Genomic DNA, 24,410 nt, shown 5'->3' with positions numbered 1-24,410 from the left:
GAAAATCAATTCACCGGCATCTAGATGGTCATTATCAGTTACAAAACATATTTTAATGTAAAACTGCAGTTTTAAAAAGGCACTCTAATTCTTGAAGCTACAAAGGATATATTAATTCTCAAAAGTCTTTGTATCCAGATATAGCCGTTTCATTAGCTGATCTAGGCACAGTCCAGGAATAAAATTCTTTTGTAAATCATATTACCTAAGGATTTTTTTTAGATATATAAATTTATTTATTTATTTATTTTTGGTTGAGTTGGGCCTTCCTTGCTGCACACAGGCTTTCTCCAGTTGTGGTGAGCGGGGGCTACTCTTCGTTGCGGTGCGCGGGCTTCTCATTGCTCAGTAGTTGTGGAGCACGGGCTTAGCTGCTCTGCGGCACGTGGGATCTTCCCAGACCAGGGCTCGAACCCGTGTCCCCTGCATTGGCAGGCCGATTCTCAACCACTGTGCCACCAGGGAAGCCCATAACTAAGGATTTTATAACACAAAGTTGATTTTCATTGATTTTTTCCTACACTTCACTAATTGACTTCCTTCACTCCCATTAAACAGTCCTGGGGACAGGAGCAAAGAGGCTATTTCTCCCACTGACAACGAACACAACTCAGGGAGATGCAGAGGAAGATAATGTATTCTGTAACCATGTGTTGTCATATAATACTTTCTAAACCTTTGCCCGTTTCTAAAGGAAACAGTGGCAATCTCTATAATACCTGCCTCAGCTTTTCTTTACAATTTATAATTGGTTTCCCACATGGAGTTTAAACTTTGCTTGCTACATTGGTGCAGATGTGGCCAAGGACTTCTGATCTATGAAGTTCATTAAAGGACTTGATCTCATTTGTTTTTTAAATGGTGACCTCAGACTCTATATACTAGAGTGGGGAATATGTGTGTAGATGTATGCATATATATTCATGTATAAATGTGCACAGTTGCTATGTATGCATATATTGAGAGAAAAAATAAATAGAAAATGAGAGATCCTGAAAGAAAAAATGCGAGAAAGGTATGAGAAGGGAAGGGAAGGGAATTAACATTCATTAAGCTCCTACCATGAACCAGACACCCAGGAAAGAAGACGATGGGGGGAACAAAGATGAAGGGATGCAATTATCTGGATGTTAAAGAATGAACTTGTAAAAATCTCCTTCCCTAAAGGAGGCTGCTGTAAAAATGGATGCTGGCAGCCCATCAAGGAGTGCTTGTCAAGCCATTCAGAGGAGAACAGAAGGCTGTGGGGCACTGATTTTGGCTTTGTCTCCCCTAGGTGCTGGGCTGCTGTCTCGCCATGAGATGAGTTATCTTTGAAGTTCTGCTGAGCGGTCTAGATAGCGTGACTTAAAAGTGCAAGTCCCTAAACAGAGTTCAGCCTTTCAGAATACAAATGCTCAGAGAACCATATGAGGTCAGGCAAAACCAGCCCAAGATATTTCCCTTTAAATTCTAGAGAATGCTAGTAGTCTCCATAATTAAAAGGATCCTAGGAGACTATGTGTTGGAAGTTTCTAGGTACTGGTATCAGTTTTTTGGTTCATTTTTTTAAAATTGGGGCTCCTTAAAATGTCTGTAATTGCATCTTCTGAGTCCTCTGATGGGCAGAGATAAGGGTGACCTTGCAGAGTCCCTGCTGCGTAGGTGGGACGTGGGCTCAGGTCCAGCTGAGCTTGGGACATGACAAAGAGAGAAGGATGAAAACAATAGCCATTTTACAGAGCTTTAAGGTAAGTCTTCGAAAACTGTTTAGGAATTCCTAGCCGATCACAGGTTTGCTTAGATGTCTTTTTGGTTTTTTTCCACTCCCACTGCCCCAACATCAGATGTTCTCAGCATCATTGGGCTTATTATAGGAGCCTATCTACCTCCATTTGCATTTTGGGATAGATTGCAATAATTTGGTTCTATTCTTCATAATTTTCTATATCCATGTTCCTTGTCATGTAACTTTACAGTGCTCTCCCACTGTGAGCTAGTGACCTGCTCAGCCCCTTGACCCTGGGCTCAGCCATGTGATTTTCTTTGCCTATAGGATGTTTAGGAAATGTGATGCAAGCAGAAGCTTGAAATGAACTGGCACACGGGGATTTGTTCTTCTGCCAGGAGAAGAATGACAGACACAGGGCACTGGTTAAGGTGCTCTAGTCAAGCCCACTCTAGCATAGAGCCCCACCAAACCCACAGACAGTGAGTCATCCTAGTTGAGACAAGTAAAGCCACCCAGATCAACCCAGATCAAAAGAGCTAAGCCCTGCAGATGCACGAAAAATAAGTGTTTATTGCTAAATGCCACTGGGGTTGCTTGTTACACAGCACAAGCTAGTTGATACAAGTGCCATTTGATCCATGCTCTTCTTGTCTGTCAGTTGATATTTCTAAAATGGAACTTCAATTATCTGTAAATTACTCTACCTAAGACACTTCAATGACTTCCTGTTATGGGCTGAGTGATGTCATCCTAAATTCATATGTCGAATTCCTAACCCCCAGTACCTCAGGATCTGACCTTATTTGGAAATAGGGTCCTTGAAAATGTAATTAGTTAAGTTGAGATGAGGTCATACTGGAGTAGGGTGGGTCCCTATTCTAGTATGACTGGTATCCTTATAAAAAGGGTAAATTTAGAGACAGACATGCTCACAGGGAGAATGCCATGTGAACATGAAGGCAGAGATTAGGATAATGTGTCTACAAGCCAAAGAACACCAAAGATTGTCAGAAAACCTCCAGAAGGTCAAAACAAGGAATAGAACAGATTCTCCCTCAGAACCCTCAGAAGGAACTAATCCTACCTATACCTTGATCTCAGACTTCTACCTTCCAGAACTGTAAGACAATAAATTTCTGTTGTTAGAGCCACTTCCCATTACCTTTAGGTTAAAGTCTAAACTTCTTCACAAGGTATGAAAGTCCTTCCATAAGCTGGTCTCTGGCTGTGTATGCGGTCTCATTGCATACTGTATTCCACTAACTTCAGCCTTACCCCATTCACTAGCCACACAGAACTATTTAAAGTGCTCCAAGCAACTGCTTCAGAGTTTTTGTCCATGCTACAACCTTGGCCTCGAATGCCCTTCCTGCTACCTTCTCATCCCCCACTGGATCCCACATCTTTACCTAATTAACTTCTATTTGCATTTCAAGCTCCAGATTGGGCTATCATCTCTGGAAACTTTCTCTTCACCTTCCCAGTCCTAACCATGGGAGGAGGCCCTATTGAATTCTCCCCAAACAACCTAGATAGACATTTCTATCTCAGTACTTATCACACTGTGGATAATTAATTGCTCACTGCACATCTCTATTGTCCTCAACAGACTTGATAATGAACCACTTAAAGGCAGGGTCATATATTATCTGCCCTTTTATTCCTTGTACCCAGCACGGTGCTTGACACAAAGTGGTGATGCAGCAAATGTTTGTGGAAGGAATCTGTGAGTGTTTATGCGCCAACATCAAAACAGATGTGTTCCTGGCATATGGGAGATACATTCTGCTTATGTGACAACTGGCAGTTGAGTTTACTTGGAAGCAAAAGCACCCAATTAAAGACCAAACATTACTTCCTTATCCTTCTTCATTTCCTTCTTTCTATAAAACTACCCAATCTCACATGCTTTATAATGCTTTTAGATGTAAGTGACTGTGAATTATTACTGATGGTGGGCCTTTCATCTTCAAGACTGACAGTCTACGTTCCACATTTCTCAGGAGGGAGAGACCATTATAACTATATTTTTGCTTACCAAGAGAATTGTTAATAGTTATCCTGAAGAAAAAAAAAAAAAATCTATAAATATCCAACCTATAACGAAGACTTCAGCTTACTGTCTTCCTCTACTAATGAAATTCTTTCCAAGTGCCCTGCCAGAGTTGCTACGTAACCATTACACTGAGAAAAGAGACAAAGCCTGTAGTGAGCTTTTTTTTTTACCTGTTTAGTCCTCATTTTGGAATCCAGCGACAGATTGTTGTAGGTATAATGTGCCTGTGTGACTCCACAGAAGAGAACAGCAACTATCCCTGAAATTTAAAAACATACCAGTCAAAATCAATTTTCTTTCCCATCTAAGTCAAAGGGGTAGGGCTATCCCAGCTGGAAAACAGACTTGGTATCAGTAGAGTTAAAATTGCTAATAATTATGGTGATGAAACCTTTGGTAAACCTGGCTGCTTACTTTAAACATGGAACTTAACAGGATTAAAGTTAAAGAAAAGCATTAAGAAGTAGATTCTTCCTGGGGATAAATGATTCTCTGGTCATGAGTTAGGAAAGTTATACTTGGAAACCCATGAACAAAAGACTGTATAGTTAATTCCAGGCCTCTCACAGCTACTGCCAACTACTCGGCTGCATTTTATACTAAATGCTGGCATATTTGCTTAGACATTTGCTTTCCACTGTGTACCTTCAGGAGCCTGAGAAGTTCCTATCATACCATAATTTAGTATTAAAAACCACGAGTCATAAACCTAAGACATCTACAAGGGTTCAGTTGCCTCGGCCAATACTCCTACTTGCCAAGCCCAGAAAGAGATCCTTGTTTGCCTCTACACCTCCTTGGCAAAGCTGGGGGCTTTGTCTTTCTGCTGCTGGATAATCTCGTGAACACATCCAAGGCACACACTCCTTGAAGGTAAGCTGGTCTGTTCTTGCATGCTTCTTATCCACAGTGGGCCCTCAGCTGCTTCTTGGCTGGTTGCAGGATTTATTTCTGAAGCCATCATTATACCCAGCTTTAAATGTTACATGAAGCCACACATACACTAGATGCTGTCTGGGGACAGAGGAGGAGCAACCATGGGACAAACGTGTTATTTGTCCCTGGGCTCTGTTATTCTCTGTGTTATTGCCCCTGAGCTGGGGTGGGGAAGCGGTAGGGGCTGCATTCTACCTTGGATTAGAGATTTGATTAGCTATGGGAAATTGGGCATAGAGGAGGGCTTTGGGAAAAACACAAGATGTAAGTAGTCTTCAACCCAAACCAAGGGGATTGAATTGAATTTTAAACAGCACACTCTTTCCAACTAAAAACACTCATAAATTAAATGCTGATGATTCTTAAGAGTATAGAGATATGTGAACTGAATACTGACATTTCAAATGAAATAAAAATTCTGCAGTAAAGAATTTTAAAGAACCAAGCATATTTTTTATATGTACACTGTATGCTTCTATTTATATGTTGGTTATTTTGGGTGTTGGCTTTGGATAAAATATTGCTAAGACATATTTGTCTAATACATTTACATCACTTATTTCCTTCTAATATTATGCTTCAAACTTTTAGGCAAAAGAATAAAAACAGCTAGGAAATTGTGCCAAGAAATAATATATGCAGTAAGCATTTATATAGTTGCTTTGGGTAACTTTTCAGTTTTCTAGCCTCTCTTCAGAAATTCAAAGAAAAAAATGCTTATGAAATACTATATTTCACTCTTCACAGAATTTCTATTAAAAAACAACCAGTACCAGGGAAACTTTGGGGGTACTGAAGTACTTCAAGGACTTCGAGGAACTAGGAGGATTGCCATGCATGTTGTTTTGTCATCAAGTAGTTTTCTTTCTTTATTTAAAAATGCAATTTATCTACCTCTGCTGATGCAGCAGTCTGTTGGAGGTTTTTCTGGGTGAGGTTTAGCCGACCTCCCACTGTTGTGGGAATGTTTTGACTATATATTGATCTGCGGAGAAGTAGTGAATAAAAAGGGAGGGGGGGGTGTGGGTAGTGCACAAATGCATTCTGAGAACAAAAAGAAGTAACAAAGAATAAAGGATAGGTAAGGGCCCTAAGATTGGCTGAATGCTTATTGTGGGCAAGCAACACACTAGTTTTATTCACATCATCTTATTTATTTCATTGATTTATTATCTCACAACAGGCTTCGCACGATTCACCAGCCCTTCCCGCTCTCTTCCCCTCCTCAGTAATAGCATCTCCATTCTTCCTGCTGCCCAGGCAAAAAACTCTGGGAACACTCTTCACTTCTCCCCTCTCTGTACGTCAGCAATGCTGTTGACGGGTCCTTCAAAACCTACCCGGCACGCAATCACCTCTCAACACCTCCGCACTAACACCCTTTTCTAAAGCCACCATCATTTTCTGCCTGGATTACAGCAAGAGCTTCCCAATTGCATCTCCGACCCCGTCTCCCTTATTGGCCCCCCACAGTCTACCTTCCACCCAGCAGCACTAGTGAATCTTTTAAGACAATTCAGATCATGTCAGTCCTCTGCTCCCAGCTCTGTAATGGAAACCCATAACAAGCAGGCCCTGTAGGATCTAGTCCTGTTCCCTCCTCCCCTCCCCACAGCTCCCTGACCTCCGCTCTTACCATGCTCCCCCCTTGTCACACACCGTCTTCGTCTTCGCTAAGCAGGTTCCACCACAGGGCCCTTGCATGTCCGGTTCCCACTGTTTGGAAAAGTCTTCTCCAGACATCCACATGGCTCCCTCCTTTCCTTAAGATGTTACATTATCAGACTGGCCTCTGCTATGCACTGTATAAAAATAATCCCTCTCGTCATTCTCTATTTGCCTACCTTGACCTATTTTTTTTAATATTATTTACTGCCACCTAACATTTTATATATTTATAGGTTTATTTTCTGCCTTCCTGCACTGCAGTGGAAAGCTCAGGGAGTGCAGAGTGATTCACTGGCCCCCAGCCATTAGAGCAATGTCAGGCACATGGTAGGCACTCCACATATTTGCTGAATAAATAAATGAACATTCCTATCACCAGGTAACAAGAAACCAAAGTAATTTACTCAAGGTCACCTTGAAAGTGGCAGAGCTAAGATTCAAAATTCCACAGACTCCCTGTACTTTTCTGCCTGTATTAGACCCTCCAGGAATGTTTTAAGGTAACCTTAAGCCATCTAAAAAATATCATTTCTGATGTCCCAGGGAAAGAGTCAGAGATTTGATGATGAAGATTATATACCTGAGTTGGCTGGACATCTCCTTTGAGGATATTTTCTCCAGTAGCTCCACTGGTTTTCCCATTAGAACACTAATAGGCAAAGTTTCTGCTAATATTTTTTGAGTTTTGTCTACAGATATGTCACACGAGCAGCAAACAATGGAGAGTCTGCCTACATGACCAGAGTCTTGGTGTTGTAATTAAAATAAAACAACAAAGCTGATCTGACCCTTAGTATTAGCATACATAATCCTAATTCTATGGCTTGGTAATTAATTAACTCACACAAATTAAAACACATTTTGAAAATGTTTCACCTGAATACATCTATTAGCTATAAAATTCTCTGCCATCTAAAACAGATTCACAGTTGCCAGTTTTCTACCTTACAAAAGTATATTTTAATTGCCACTATATTTTTACATCCCTGTGCCTGCTAGCCCTAGTTGTACCACTGTTATGTGAGGCCCTAGACCACTCTCTTACATGCTCTGGATCTCAGATTCTCAGTTGTAAAAAGGAGGGGGAGGGGGACTAAGTGTTCCTTGTGCAGGTCTGTGAACTAGTGTCTCAGCTCCAAGCCCACCCTCCTGTGCTGGCTCTGTGATCCTGAGGCTGGGGCTCTCCAGACTACATCTTCCTTTGCCTGATGGGCTCTGTCAGCTGCATCTCAGCAATGGTTCTTCACCACAGCTTTGGCAGCTGGTCCCAGCCTTGTTTTCTCTTTTTGTTTTTTGTTGTTTTCCTTCACTTCCAGACCAGCCTCCTGGGACCCCCTCAGAGAAAGCACCAGCAGTCAGGCAGTGTCCTCAGAGGTCTGGGGCCCAGCTCCATGGTTCCTTCTTGGGAGCTTCTAGATTCTCTTCCCTTTGCTCCCCCAGTCCAAGGGGTCACACTTGCTTCTTGCAGTGACGACCTCTGTGCTGCCTCAGTGCCCCTTTTTTACTTTCGCAGCTCTTGCTAACTACAAAAATTTTTTTTTAATTGTATTTTTGTGTCTTATTCTCCATTTTTTCTTTCTGTGACTTTCTAGAATTGACATGATTCCATGAAATAATTTTAGGGTCATGGAACAATTATCTATTAAGAATGTTTAAGGAGTTACAAATTTTTTTCTTTATTTTAAAATTATTTTTTAATCCCAGCAACACTGGAATATAAAAGAAACCAGTTAACATGGAATAAATTGATGATATATTTTACTATCAAATAGTTCAAAAATTCTTTCCCCCTCTAAAAATCAAAACACAACAAAACAAACAAATTGCATCCTTTGATCAAAATGTTATAGAACTGGAAATTAACAAAAAGCATAGCTACATAAATGTATCCATTAGAGATTTTTAACTGTATTCTTTTAAATAAAATTGGAGTTGAAGATGAAATCAAATTTGAAATTTTAGCTTATGTAGAGATAAATAACAGTAAGTGTATAGTACATTTCTTATCAAAACCAATGGGATAAAACCAAAGGATTATTCAGAGGAAAGGTTATAGTCTAACATGCATTCTATTAGAAAAAATAAAAGGAAAATAAATGGACTATTTACCTAAAGAATCTAGACAAAAGACATAAAAATGGAACCAAAGACAGTAGAATTAAAAACTTAATAAAGAAAAATGAAAAAATACAGCCAAAGAGAACATTCCTAATAACCATATGGTTCATGCCTCTCAGGCCTTGGGGTCCCTCAGGTGTCCATCCTCCCCAGGCTGCCGTTCTCTGGCCGTGGCTGCAGGTATGCAATGTGAGATGTTGGCCAAGGGCTTCACCCACCTAAGACTCAGTTTTCTCATTTGGATAGGGCCCACCTGTCTCACAGGTCTGTTCTAAGTATAAAGCAATAAAATGGATTTTAAAATGATTTGTAAACTAAACACTAAAAAGTAAATATAAGGTTTTACTATAATTACTAGAAGTAGGTGAAAGGAAGAAGACATGAAAAGAAGGAATGACCCAGAGAAGCTCATTACAGGTCTAAACACAACAGCATTTCCTATTCAACAAGTTGCTGGGGGAAGAAATACAAAACATCTAGCACGCCTCACACATTTTATGTCCTTAATCATTTTTTGTTGCCTTCTCCTCCACACCAACTCCTGCAACAAGGAAAAGCAGATGAAAATGTGTGCCTCACTCCTAGAAATCCAAACTTAGACAATTCTCAGTAATACTACAGTTAAGGTATCAGATTTTTGCAAGTTCTATCTATCTACTGAGATATTCAATGAGGAAAGCATGGGTGATGGATATGGGGAATGCAAGGATGAATAAACCCAGTCCTAGACCTCAAGTAGCTTTATGTCTCCTACCAGAGACAACACATACACAGAGATATCTAAAAGCAGGTAGAATGAAGTAGGTGATAAGAAAATGGGAATTCTGAAGGAGTGATTTCTTTGGGGCTGGGGAAAGTGGGAGAGAGATGGGGAAAGTTTTCCTAAAGGACACAGAGGCATTTAGGTCTTGGAAGATAAGAAGAATTTGGAGGTGCAGGGTTGGGGGTAGGGAATTCAATGTGAGTGAAGGGCAAAAGCTAGGAAACTATGTGGCATGTCCCAGGAACATGCAGTTTACCTGCACACTTTGGGTTTGAATCTGTTATAGGTTAGGGAATAAATACACGTTGAATTAATTAATTACATTTTTCCAAATACGAAACTTAGAAGAAACATCTAATATGCTCTATGTTTAAAATGATCAAACTAATTATTATAAGTATGAAAGTATTTCTCTTACATGCTGTATTAGTCCTAGTATCCATAAAATAGAACTATGAAACATCTAATATGTTGATCTTCTGCTGGCAAACATTACTGCATTTTCTTTCCTAACTGAGGTAAAATCTGATCATTCTGCTTCCATCTCTTCTGAAAAACACAAGCGGTCATTAAATGCAACTACGAGGGTTGCATGTCTAAGGTTTTGGTTTCAAGTTGTATTTATGGGGCCCTGTAGCAATGACAAGTGGAAACAAGTACATACATCCAGATCCACAGGGACGGAGCATGCTCAAAAATATCTGAGAACTAAAATAGAGAAGGAGCTCTGAAAGAAATCAAGAAGTGGCTTAGAGAAAATAACAATAAGAGTTTCTGACTCACGTGTGTGCTCAAAATTGCCTTTCAGTTTGCACAGTGAGCTTTCAGTGGTGGGCAAGATCCCTAAAGAGCTGTCTGCAAGGACTCATTTGTGCAATTTTGAATAAGAACTAGAACCGATACTTTATGACACTAACTAAAAGAGCTGTATGACAAACCACAAAGAGGTACACAGTTAAATTCAAATTATTGGCAAGCAAAGGAGTTTAGAAAACAGCATGAGGAGGTCTGTAATTCTTTGGGAAGAATAATGATTCTGCTGGCAACTAAATTCTTTCCAGAGAGATCAATTTTGAGAGGACAATTAGCTCCTTTTGGTTAACAGAACACCATTTACACTCTTCTCCATGATTCCCACTTCTGGACCTTCTCAGAAAGCATTAGTGTTACTAATGCTTGTGTATATACAATATTTAGTAACATTAACCTATGCTTACACACATCACACACAAACCTATGCTTACAGGACATCAAGGTTCATTGTGTGGTTGTAAATTATGTAAGAAAAAATGTACTACAATGGGTGTCAGGAGACCTGGGATCTATCTGGCATAGTTCGGACACTTAACTAGTTGAATGACTAATGCAATTCAAATTCATTGCCTGGTCCATTGTTTTCTTCTCAAAGAATTAAAGAAGATGGTCTGCATTAGTGTTCTTCAGATTGGGGTATGCAAGAAACCCACTGAAGGGTAGAAGAAAATATAAGAACTTCATAAATTTTTTAAACTTTTTATTTTATATTGGAGTACAGTTGATTAATAATGTGATAGTTTCAGGTTCATAACTTTTAATTAGAACTTTTGTGTATTTTAAGGTAAGTAAGTACCATTGTGGGCAAAAAAATACGCTTGTGTGCAGATAAGTGCATGATAAAACTATCTTATTTTATTTTTTTATGCTAAGGGTCAAGAAACTGTGGTAAATACTGCTCTAGATGATCTCTAAGCACCTTCCCATCTTAAGTGTCTGTGATCTGAATTGCTGTTTTTACATTTGCTTCAAGGACTGCATATATGGAATTGAAGAATTACATGGGACCCCCACGGCCTCATGTGGACTTCCTGACAACTAGATTACCTTCTCGACCTAGATCTCCTCAAAGTCTGGGTCTATGACCTCCTTCTTTGTATTGCTCCCCATCCCATAACAGTGCCCAGTAGACATCAGACACTCAAGTGCAGGTTTGTCAAAGTAATGAATCTCTATTTCAAGAAATATTTATCTGCTCTAAAAAGAGAATGAAGGAGAAATTATTTTTGATCCTCACATACAAATAAATGTTTATCTGGACTTATTAGTGGCAGAGTCTATTTTCTTCTAACATTTAACTTTTCTTATTCAAGACTATTGTCACGTACGGTCTCTGCTACTAATAACATTATTCAGTAGTTCTTTTCTCATTAAAAGTTGATGAAGACTTCAGATACAGAAGCTGAAAAATAAACATCTGCCACATGGAGCATGATTTTCTTTGACATTAAATGCAGACTTGAGGGGTTTCTAAGACTGGAGAATATTGCGTTTCTGGACAGGAAATATTGATTATATCATCAGAACACAGAAAGAGAGGGAGTGAGAAAGAAAAAAATGTGTCTTGCTCTCAGGCGGCACTCTGAGGAGTTTTAAGGTTGATGGGTTATTTTTCCATGCCACACTTTTATTTATTTTTGATCTAGTAAAACGAGACGTTTCTGACAGGTTTCCTACCACCACTGCTGAACGTGAACCTGGAACTGAGAAGTCAAAGATTTAACGAAATGGAAAACTCCTTCAGGGAATATGAAGGATTCCAAGTTTGCAAAGAATACAATTACCGTCTAGTTTACTATATTTGGCAATGCTACGGTTGGCAGATGAATGATGAGTCTGTGGGATACAAGAATATCAATATAGAAAACAGCACAAATCTATGTTCTTTCTAGATCCTCCAGTGCAGAGGGTAGGCATGCAATTAAGATTACTTCCTGTCTGTGTTGCAAGGTTTATAAATTTCCATTTAAAACAAAAAATTCCTTTAATAATGTAGTAGTGAGTACTTATGCAAATTAACTTGAGGTCTGGAGGAGAAGAAAAATATCCTTTTGTTTAGATCCCTGGCTTTCCACCTCAAATGTTGGTGTTGTCAGGTTTACTCCTTTTCAGTTTTCATTTCCTTGGAGTCACTGAAAACATGTACACCAATGTCACCTAAATCTCTAGTCAGCGGCCTCATCCCAGATATCCATGTCCAATTGCCCACTGTACCTTTCCATGTAGAAGTTCCACACTTGTATAGAATCCAGAAGACTTTCAAATGAACTAATTTTTGTGTCTCTCTTTCTGCTACATGTATTCACTCACATTCCCCATTTTGGTGAAATGAACCATTGATTCATTTGATATAATTCCCAGTATCCTCGACTCCTCTTTCTCCTTCAACTGTGTTAATCATTCGTGCCATCTGTCTTCTGAAAATTTTCTACACGCCTGTGCAGGACATGAGCAACTTTCTCTTTTCCCTACGGCTGCTGGCACCGTGAGGAGATGTTAAGTAAAGACAGAAAACATTTACAGTGAAGAAAGCAGAGCTAAATTTGTCCACTATTCAAGTTACATGTGCAAGATTGTCTGAATATTGAAACGATGAGCTATTTGGTTCAAGAAAGTGCAGGTGTGAGTTAATGAGTTATTATGCTAGGAGATGTACTCTACACCTGTGTTTATTGAGATGGCATCTTTGCGTGTTTGCCCTTGGTTCAGCAAGCTAGTTAATAAATCCCCTTGAGAATTTTGGGTGTCTATTGCTACAGCTTGAATGCCTAATATTTTGAGCCTCTGGCTCTTATTTTTGGCTGGGAAAACACTCAGTGCACCTCATTTGTTGGTGAATTGTTGGCTAATTAAGTTGGATTCATATGGTCCTGTCAATATGAAAGCAAGAACAGTTTGAAGCTGAGATGTCAGCTAATGACATGTATTTAGAAGCTAAAACCGGCCAGATTTGAGTTGAGAAACAATTCAAACTAAGTCCTCCTGGTGATTTGTTTTATTTACTGAGATCTAGAAATATATTTCCCATCCAGTCATGCAATGCATCAGTGGCAAGCCAAATGGAACACATTTATCTCTGAACTAGAAACCTTCTTAAGAGTTTCAGACAAGTATTCGCCAAGTCGAGAGATGATGGAGATGAGAAGTAATGAGCCAACTTACTTACTCAGATCAAGTAAAGTCTCAACGTGTCCAGTAATAGTCATTTCGTTTGGAAATCTTTCCTCGTCTGTTGCCAAAAAGAAAGACATTCCCAGTTTCCCCTTTTCCCGACTACTTATTCTACAAAAGCCTTTCAAGAGCTGACCTGACAGATAAGCAGGACCTGAGCTTTCAGGTGTCAGCTTTTCCTTATCATGACAATGTAATTAGGCCCTTGTCATTTGAGACCAAGGGGGGAACAAGGTTGGGTGATGGGATTGAGGTGAATTGACTGTTTATGTTGTGCTTCATGTTTGTGTGTGCTGAGTTCTTCTCTCAGTTCAGACACCTTGGTCAATTCCTTAGTGAATGGGCCAGAGCGACATTTGCTTTTACCCTTCTACGTGCAAAATTTTTTTCTGAGTCTCTTACTCTCTAGAGTCAGACTACAAAGCCCAGTAGCATTGCTTAGTACAGTAATCAGGACTTTTTTTCTTTCAGATTTTTACACATTTGTTTTCTTAGATGGAAACCATTCTAAGCTGAGTAAATAGTGGGCTATACTGTTTAACTTTTCGTATGAGAAAGTGAGGGATGCCAACGGCCTCCCTCCTCCTCCTTCACTTCCAGCTGACATAAAATATGCCCCAGGAACCTAAAAATGGAAGCTGCCTTTATTACAACAGTGCCTGGAAGCAGAGAAATCATTAGATGCAGTGTCAATGTTGCCATTAAAAATCTTACTCTTTGGGTGTTTAATGACAGTCCCTGAAAGTTTGCTTCTGGCAAAAACCTGACCCCCAACGTCTCAGCTGGGAAACAGATTATAAAAATGAATTTTCAAACCACCTGTCCAGCTGTGCTTTTTGGTTATCTTTATAAACTGAAAAGCAGCTTCTATGACAGGATTCAATGCCACCAGAGATTATGCTATAAATAATACTGCTGAATTATTTTCAATATTCAATTTAAAATAATGGCTCAGTAACCTAATGACTTTTAGAAAATAGGCCAAGAAAAATTCTACTTGATCAGAAATTAGGTATGCATGTGTACCAGGTACCTGACAGAGAGAATACCTCAGGTCATGTATTTACTCAAAAGCCACATTTTGTATGTGTGCCATGTCCTTCCACTACAAAATAATAAAATCTTTTTACCTCAGCAGTAAAGAAAACTGAGATACCAATTAATAGGGTGACATTCCTATCCCTCAGCAAGTTAGCAGAAGAACTAGAAATCCGAGACATACCCCTTAGTGGCTGATTTTGTAATTAGGGCAGAAACTTCCATATACATTCTCTTCCTTCTGTGCTCTCCCAGTTTGTGAGGACTCCCTAAAGTCCATTTCTATCTACACACCCTCATCTTCTAGAAAGACTTCTCACTTGCATTTGATATTCTGCCCAGTCTTCGTAAATAAAAGTTTTCTCAGACAGCACTTGTACATTTCCAGCAGCAGAGCATCAGACCTTTGGGTAATAGAAATGCCAACCTTCATTTGCATGTCTAAAAGCCACTTGTTTCCATAAAACTAAGTGCTTCTGTGTGACGATTGAACATTTGCAGGTGCAATTTCCAAGAGACTGAGATGAGGCGGCTGCAAATGTGGCCCTTGAAGTAAAAGATGATCAAAATAAGTCAAATGATCATCATCAAATTAGTAACAACTAAAAGTGAAAGCAGCAAATGTGGTCATGAGCAAGCCCCGCCCACCACACTGAAGTGTTCATAATGAATCTTATAAGGAGGTGAATCGAAAAAGAATAATGAAGACTGTGCAAACTGTCTTTGTAAGCTTGATTCTTTTTGTTTGTCTATCACTATGCACCTGGCATGAGATGGTCCCAAGCATCCTAGCCTAGAGGCTGTGCTGTCTTTGAGCCTCTCTTCCCTTCTGAATTGTCACCAAGTTATGCAGCTTCTTTTGTTGAAATACCTCATAGATTATTCCTTCCCTTGTACTATTTAGATTTCTTTGTTTGCAAGCAATAAACACTGATTCTGGCAACTGTAATCAGAAAGGAATTTATTGGAGGGAAGAAGCATAAAGGCAGCTCCAGAGATCTGTGGCAGGAATAAATAGAGGGTCCCAATAGGGTTTTGCTGTTGCAAAGTCTGGGTGCCAACAGTTGTATATACTTCTAACTCCCTCCTAAAAGTTCATATCACAGGGAAGGAGTGTCTGGTTGACCTAGCTTCGGATGTCCCTATTCTCTTTGGCAGGGGAGGGTGGAGTACCTTGGTTAAGAAGATGGTATCTGATGGAGGAGGGGTAGGATAATAACATCAGGATGCTATCCTCAGTGAAAGTGAGAACAGGTGCTGAGCAGCCAAAGCCGACATATGCCCACCATATTCTTTTAGATTAGGCTCTTGTTTCCCAAGGTCTCCATGTCTCCATTTTAACTTAAGAGTTAGGGAAATGAAATTGAAGATTAATGTAATTTATGATCTATCCTTTAGTTGATGTATGAATCTGCTCTGAAATATCCTGACCAGTGGACGTAAAGAATCTACAAGGATATTATCAGGCATAAGGCACTCACTAACTCATAAAACAGTCTGCTATTCAGATATTAGAAATTTTTCCTTTTGTTAAGCTAAAATCATTCATTCCATTGTTCAAAAGATATTGAAGGCCTAGCACGCTTCAGCTACACTGCTGGTGTTGATACAGTCCTCACAAACCTGACAGTCTAATATAATTTTGGCCCATCAATCCAAATTCTACACATCAGCTATGGCTCTATATTTCAGAACTGCGGAGAGTAAATCAAATAGCATGGTGAGGTCTAGATGCACATAAACAAACAATAGCCTTCCAGAAACTATAATGGAAGAAGTTTCCATTCATCATAGTACGCCAAAATATAAAATAGCTTAAAAAGTACTTAACAAGAAATTTGTAGGTCTAATGTGAAGACAACTATAAAAATTTACTAAGGGCCATAAAAGATGAGTTGAATAAATGGAGAGACATAACATATTCCTCTGTGAGAAGACTCAACATTGCAAAAACACCATTCCTCCTCAAATTAATCTAAAAATTTAATACAACCCCAATCATAATCCTAAAGTTATTTTCTGCTTGAAACATAAGAAAGTTATTTTAAGTCGTTCTGGAATATAAATATGTGAGTATAGCAAAGAATCTCTTGAAATTGGGGAAGGGGGATAAGAAATGGATCTATTAGCTCTTAAAAGGAACCATGGAGTTGAAATGATGAAAACAGTAAAGACCAAGAGCTCAGTGGAACAACAGAAAGCCCAGAACATATATACACATATATGTACCTACATACATGGACATTATATTGTAAATTCATAGGTTAAGTTTGAAGGGCGTTAGGATGAGTGAAGAACAATCTAGGAAGAAAATCAAATCCCTACTATATCTCGCACCTCATAGCAAGACAAATTCCAGATGGATTCCAATGCAAAAATAAAACCAGACAAGTATTAAAAAAAAAGTATACATTATTATTAATAACAGTGGGCTTTATAAGTAGAAATCAATAAAATCTTGGGCTTTCTAAGGAAGAGATAAAATTAACCACACAAAACTTGAAAATGTCTATACCTACCTTTCCCTTACATAAACAAATAAAGCATAACATATTTAAAAGGTAAAGCCATGAATTGGAAAATATTTATAGCCTACACGACAGTCAAAAGGTTAATATGTTTTAATAGATAAAGAGCATCTGAAATTTAACGTGACAAAAATAAGCACTTCCATAGGAAAAAAGGACAAAGGTCATAAACAGGTAGTTCACCAAGGGAGAAATACAAATTGCCAATGACATATAATTAAAATGATTTCCTCAGTAAAAATATAATGAATTTATATCAGAATAAGATGGAACTTGATTATCAAATTAGCAGGGGTGAATATGAGTTTGGGTGATGAAGATGTGAATGAATGAGCTCTCCCTTACATCACTGGTGAAGTATAAAGGAATGCAAATTTTCTGGAGGATAACTTGGATAAATTTTTCCAAGACATTAAAATGTTAGCATTCTTGTTAACCCAGGAATTTTATTTTTAGGCAGATATATAAATAGAAGTTCATACATCAAGCCATAAGGATTACCACTGCAATCATATTAACAATGTTGAAAACTATAAACAATCAAAAGGTTGGTATAATAAATTATGGCAAGTTAATATGATAGAGTACTAGGCAGCAATTAAAAATAATACTATAGAAGAATATTTAATGCCATGAAAAACATTCACTATAAATTGTTAAGTAAAAAAAGCAAGTTACTTAAAAATAAAAAGGTGATTACATATATGTATGCATGTATATATTTAATTACGTATATGTATTTGCATATAATTAGATCAATCCAGACAAATACTAACAATAGTTATTAATAGGCAGTGAGAATACAGGTAACTCTAATTTTATTTCCTTCTGTAAATCTACATTTTCCAAATTTTCTACAATGTATGTGCCTTACCTTGGTAGTAAGAAAAAATAAAAAATATATTCTTAAAACAGATATATTTTGTTTAAAGCAACAGAAATGCTTTTCTTCAAATGAAATCTTAGGTGAAAACCCAGTCTGTGGAACCAATAAGAGGGGTGAAGTAGGGATGGCAGGCCTAGAGGTTTGCTCCCTTGATGGGCACCCTCGAGCCCTCACCTAGCAATGTCAGGGCTGGGGGAATTCTGCTGAGAACCCATTGTGTGTAAACACCATTTCTAGGTCCCACATGATGTGTTGTCAGTGAACCCATTCAGGGCCCCAGGATGGCTGGTTACCACTACAGTTACTCATAAACTATTTAATAGCTCATTTCATTTACTTCACTATATTCATTGTCATATGTTCATTCGTTAAGCACTTTCTGAAATGTTTTTCTAGATTTTAGTTTTGCGTTATATTAGTTTACTTGTGGATTAGAGATAAAAAGATTTTCTTACTGCATGAAATATCCTCAGAGAATATAATTTGATTCCACACCATCAGATTTTATTGAAGGTTGATACGAGAAATGACTACATGAAGAATGGATCTCCATCTTCCCTAAAACAATACATTGTCTGTTATGGTGCTCAAAGGCCCTTACATAAAGATGCGTGTGATAAATTCCCCTGAAGTTTTAGAAAAAAAGTTTGCCCATTTTTACAAATAATTGTAACTTCCTTTTATAGTACTGTATTATTCCTATATAACTCATCATGTTTCCCTTTTGGCTTTGGCTGCCAGAAAGCTCGGAGCTGTATTTATTGTTGCCAAACCACAGCAATGAACAGCTGCCTTATTTTGCAGAAAAACTCTACCCCGAAGCACTTGAGTGTCTAGCCTCAACTAAACGGTCCCTTGATATGCATGGCTCATGTTATGAGTTGTCTCAAAGCCAATTTAGAAATAGGCAAGGATTAAATGATAAACAAACAAACACATAAGTAATGTGGACTAAGCAGGCTTGGTCCTTGGCAGTGCAAAATGCTCACACCTAAAGCTTGATTTGCATCAAATGCCTTTCGGGCATGTTGCTTAATCTGGAGTACTGTTCTGGATGAGCGCTCCCCTGGGTGCAGACGTGGACATTTGGGTCTTTCTGCTACCAAGGCCCACACATGCATCGACCCACCCCATGACGCTGGCTCCTCAGAAGTGATCTGCATGGTATCCAATAAGGGTATCAGGTCAAAAGCATAGCAAAAGAGCAAGGCACAGATAAACTAAGAGTTTATACGTGGACCATAACCTTAAAAACAGTTAAGAAAGCAAGATATTGCGGAACTGGATCAGGAAATAGACAATCTTCACAAACAGAAACAATCTTAAGCATTGGGATGTGTGTATGTAAGTGTGTGAGTGTGTGTGTGTGTGTGTGTGTGTGTGTGTGTGTGTGTATTTATTACAACGATCAACAGTAGACTAAAATATATCAGGTGAGTTAAGGTACTTCTTTACCTTTCCAGAAGGTCAAATATGTATTCTTATTGTTAACATTACTTACATCATTTTACAATATGGTAAGTGCTGAAAAGGGCATAGAATGTGGAGGAAAGGGAACCACAATTTTTTGAATGACGTACGTAAATTGTTTCCTCCATTATTTCATTTAAGAGACACTTGTATCCTTTCTCTTTGCAATGCATAAGCTCTTTAGCAACCTTTCTAATAACATGGTAAGGCTCTGATATAATGGATGTTGCGTTAGAATGGTTTGGAATGATGCTGGGCCTGGTAGGATGGCCTCTGGTAATGCAGTCTTGATTATAGTGTCGTAATAACTGGCAGGTGGCTGTCTGTATCAGCAACAGACACCCTCAAAGCCTGTGGAAATAGCTTGGTTCCCATGGCTATGAAGTAAGGTGGGTCAGCTGCCCAGAGCAACAGATTATCATTACAAAAAAGATGTGCCATGGCTTTCACAGGAGAGGCCAAACCAGCCTAGAAGCAAATGGACGAGGCAGGCTTCTGGGGCCCCAAATATCTTCCTACTCCTGGGGGCCTGTCTCATATTCTATAGATAGAATTTCATTCAAGGTAGCAGTGCTTGGTACCCATGAGCCCAGGCTCTAGAATCAGATCTCCTTATTTGAAATCCCAGCTCCACCACTTACTGTTGGCTGAGTAAACTGGGCATAGTCGCTAACTTTGGGTCCTTCTGTAAATGAATGAGAAAATCCATGAAAGGCAGTTAGCCAGCATCTGGCTCATGGTATGCTTTCACTATATATCAACTTTTATTATTATTTACACTTAAAGTACCATCTTTTAAAATGCAAATACCCAGGGAGGCATACCTTATTCCCAGTTAGTACTTTGGAGGGGGGCGGGGTGGGGGGGAGTCTCACCACTTGAAAGTCAATTAAGATGTAGTGAGCAGCAAGGGATCCAGGCCTGAAACCCGGGAGAAGCAAGGAGCTAAGCCAAAGGAGAGAAACAGCTTTGAAAGTTTGCTCAGAGCCACGGTGATTCCTCTACATGGAAAAGTACCCAATCGTTGCAGCTAACCAAGCGCAAACCCTCGCTGTTGCAGAAAGGCAATCTAATTGCCGAATCCAGATACAAGGATGCGTGGCCCCTGGGACCTTAGGGACTGCCTCTCTCTCTATCAACTGCTGCATCTCAGAGGACTCTACATACAGACTTTCTACAGTAAGAGACATTAATTAAACCGTGAAGCCACCAAGTGAGCTCCTTGTTTTCTGGCCTGCCATGGAGCGTATGCAAAGATTTTTAAACACGGCTGTGTGTGGAGGTGAGCACACCAGGAGAGGCTGCCTACGTGGGCGCTGCTGTTAACAGCCAATGGAAGGCCACCACCCTTTTCCACAAAGCGGCTGTGCATCCCTTCACACTCTGAGCAGAGACTCCTATTTGTAAAGTCAGCCATCACCTCAGTATACCAGTCATTCATAGATTTCAACATCCCCTTCCTGACCAGCAAGGAGAGAAGAGGAAATGGCAGTTTGGAGACTTTCAGTTGACCTGTTGTATAAATGGATGATTTTTTTTCTTCTCCCCAGGGTGCCCAGGAGAGGCTGATTCTGACACAAACCTATAGAAAAGGGCCTCCATTTCACCTCCGGCTGGGTCAGGGAGGGGGGCATGGGGAGAGGCAGGGGAACACATGTGTTCACACATCCAGTTTGCTGCGCTGGACAAAACACTGACCTGTTAGGCCAGCGGCCTCGGCAGAAAGGAAGGCGCTCCAAGACAGGAGGAAAAACAGGCCCGTTTCCAGCATAGGGAACTCACACAGTTTGGTAAACTTGGTCAAGTGACAAAGACGCGTTAAGGGAAATAACAACTGCTTTTATGAACAAATCTCCTTTTTGGCTGAGAAAAACGAATCTGGTTGTGTTTTAGATGAGAGAACTAATTTTCAGACCTGACCGTAACTCTGACTGAGACTTTACTTTGAAGGCCAGCAGGAGTCATGCTTCATTGCGGGCTGAACACTCCTATAAAAATGCAAACTGGTGTTCAGATAAAAAAGACGTCTTACTAAGAGGATAAAATCAGCTAAGTGTAGACACAAAACTTCTAAAATTTGGCCTCAGCCCTTGGGGTGTGCCCCTCAGAATACTGACAGATCTGGGAAAACAAAGCCGAGGGGAGTGAGGCTGGGTGAGACGCTGCCAGTGTGTCAACACTGCAGGAGGCCACTGCTGCCCAGGGAGTGCTGGTCTGGGGACAGATCACCTTGGAGAACCTTCTCTCTTGGGGATAGAAATTGGATCAGGAGGAGCATTTATGTTCAGTGATAGGGAAACTGCCCGGACTCTCTTTGTAAAAGTAGGATGGAGGAAAATGGGTATTATTTCTAGGTCGAGCAAGATGCCCTTTGGCGGGCAATGGTTCATTCTGGCCAGGATGACACTTGGTCAATGGTCTATAAATTGCAAATAGAACAAAGGCACAGTGATCTGAGTCAGGCAGAGAATGGGCTATGGGGAGATGATTAGGAGTATGTGATGGATGGGAAAGGGCTACATTGTAATTGTGTCCACCGCTAGGCGGAAAATGCCCTGACAGATAAAGAGATGTTATGCTGTTGCATTTTTTATGTTTCTACAACAAAGTGTAAGGAAGATTCCATATTAAGAGATGTTTGGCAGCAGGGCAAGGAAGCAAAAAGTATGACCTCTGCGTTAGAAGATCTGGGTTTGAGTCTTGGCTCTGCTAGTCACTGGCTGTGTGATCTCTGAGCAGCATGGTAACCTCTGTGAGCCTTATTTGTATCCTAGGTGAACTGGCAATAAGAATAATACCTGCTCATACAATGTGCAGAGGAACATGCAATGAAGATATTAAAAATGTTTTGTAAAGTCTTAGAAAGCACAAAATACTAAGGATAATGTCATGGTTGGGAGTGTGGCTTCTGGAAGGCAACTCTACCTGGGCTCGTATTCGTTGTATCAGCTTAGACGGGTCCATGGGCCACTCTGCGCTTTGGTTTCCATGTCTGAAAATGGGCATAATAGCGCAACCTACCTCCTAGGTATATAAACCACTTACAATATGTTAAGCACTCAGAAGAGTGCCTGGTATGCAACAAAGGATGTGTAAGTTTTTCAATTAGTGTGATTTAAATAAATTTGTTTTGTTAAACATCTTTTCTGGAAAGAGATTCAATAAGGGTCTGGAAGCAATTCTTTATCTGGAGGAAAACATGGGCTGCCCTTTGACCCTTTTCCAATGTCCCCTCTTCTTACTTGGAGGGAAGGCTTTGTTTCTAAGGGAGTTTGTTCCTCTGAATTCCCTCTTCTAGTTTGTTGTAAAGATAAGGCTCAGGCCGATTTGAGTCACAGAATACCAACTGGGCGTAAAGTGTTCTTCTCTCTCCGTGGCCTCCAGGAAGTTGTTCAGTTCTGAGTCAAGCCCTCAGCTTGTCCGGAGCCCAGGGGCCCACACCCTGAGGAGCCTCTGCCTCACAGTGGACAAGGCATCCAGGCGGTTATGGTGGAGGAATGGACTGTGTCCCTGTCCCCTTCACAGCCTGAGTTTGTGACCCAAGGCCATCAGGTGTTGCCACTGTTACTGAGCCCCTGCCTCTTCCTTTTCTCCACCCCTTTCCCCAGATCTGATCCAATGTCAGGGCAGACTTCCAGCCTCCAGGAATTTTTACCTTCCTTATCAATTTGTTTACTTATGTGTCCATACATTCCCTGCACACTGGGCAGAAAAATGTTCCAATCTCAGCCCTTCCACCTCATGCCATCCCTGGGACCAAAGGCCTGGTTTTAAACTCCTGCCCTAAAATAATCTAGCTGTGTGGGCTTAGACAAGTTGCCTAACCTTATGTGTCAGTTTCTTCAGCTGAAAATTGGGGGAATAACAGTATCTCCCTGCCAGGGTTCTTATAAAAACTATCTGAGATAATCTATGCAAAATACTAAGGACAATGGCTGGCACATGGTACAGTTCTGAACATATGTAAGATGACATAATTAATATCATGCTCATTATTACTGATATGTGACTCAGAGTGAGCTACTTAACCTTCTTGAGCCTCGGTTTCCTCCTGTGTAACCCTGTGTCTTACAGGGTTAATTCGAATAAGAAGATATATATAAAGGCCCATGCTAGACATTCACTAAATGCTGTGATCATTACTATTACTCTACTCCAAACAACATGTGACTTCCATCGTAATTCCACTTAATAATTAAGAGGCAACAGGGAGTAGTGATCAAGAGCATGGTCTGTCTCTCGGTTTCACTCCTTGGGTTTGATCTTGGCTCTACTTCCAAGCTGTACGACCTTGGGCAATAGCTTACCCTTTCTAAGCTCCAGTGTCCAGTAAAAGTAATATCTGTGTGATATAACCATTGTGAAGGTTAAATGAGTTATTGCATGTAAAACAAGTAGTAGGGGGCCTGACATGTCTCCAGTACTGGGTAGATTGTTAATCATTATTTTTAGTTGGAAGTCAGCCCTACCTTTTCCGACTTACTTTTGTCAATGGAGTTGACATTCTCCAAGGTTTCCAGGACATGACTTTGGGGTGGTCTTTTGATTCTCTCCTCTTCCTTATCTCTTAGTACCAACCAATCACTAAGTCCTAGAGATTCTTCTAAACATTGGCCTCCTTCCCGATTTCCCCCCACAGGTTATCATCACAGTTTTCCTTGATCTTAATCTTCCTTCTCTCATTCACCCTACATACCAGTTCCTTATTTATGTTTTAAAAACAGGATTTTCATTGTGTCCCTCTCCTGAGCAGAAACCTTCAGTAACTGTGGACCATAGAAAGATGCCTGGGCTCCTTTGAATAACACTCCAAGATACTCCACAATCTGACTCCATCCCACCTGTGTCCCCTCATCTTCCACCGCTCACCAGCCTGAGCCCTCAGGTCCTTGCAGGCACAACTGCCATGTGCCATGTCAGTGCCCCCTCCGCCACACCTCCATGGATGCTGGTCTTCTCCTGAATCTCTTATCATGTGACTTTTGCCTGTATCCTACCCATCTTTCAGGTCAAGCCCAAGTCCTACTCTGCATGTAAATACTGCTTTTCAGATTATTTTCCAGAATCATAAGATTGGCCAAGAGTCTGTTGGACTATCCCAGACACAGTGGCCTCATCATCATTTGAATTTGTATAATCTTAATAAGGTGGCTGCAGCTTTAGCCCTCACTTTCCAACCAACTCTTACTGTAGAGTTTGTCTTTCCAAGTTTGTCATTAGTTGAAGGCAGAGTCCATGTTTTATTCATCTTC

At 40.1% G+C, this 24,410-nt stretch overlaps 1 protein-coding gene across 1 annotated transcript in view; it reads right to left on the bottom strand.

The window, feature by feature from the left end:
* Positions 1–24,410, bottom strand: part of SLC9A9 (solute carrier family 9 member A9) — a 536,019-nt gene that overhangs the window by 258,440 nt on the left and 253,169 nt on the right. The window contains exons 8-9 of the mRNA XM_059920157.1: positions 20,857–20,962; positions 3,938–4,026 (exon numbers count right to left, since the gene is read on the bottom strand). Of these exons, the coding sequence (XP_059776140.1) occupies positions 3,938–4,026; positions 20,857–20,962 (195 nt within the window). The remainder of the gene's footprint in view (positions 1–3,937; positions 4,027–20,856; positions 20,963–24,410) is intronic.

This window comes from Balaenoptera ricei, chromosome 4, assembly GCF_028023285.1.
Source record: "Balaenoptera ricei isolate mBalRic1 chromosome 4, mBalRic1.hap2, whole genome shotgun sequence".
In the NCBI taxonomy this organism is placed as follows: Eukaryota; Metazoa; Chordata; class Mammalia; order Artiodactyla; family Balaenopteridae; genus Balaenoptera; species Balaenoptera ricei.
This window is presented reverse-complemented; position numbering and strand designations above follow the sequence as displayed.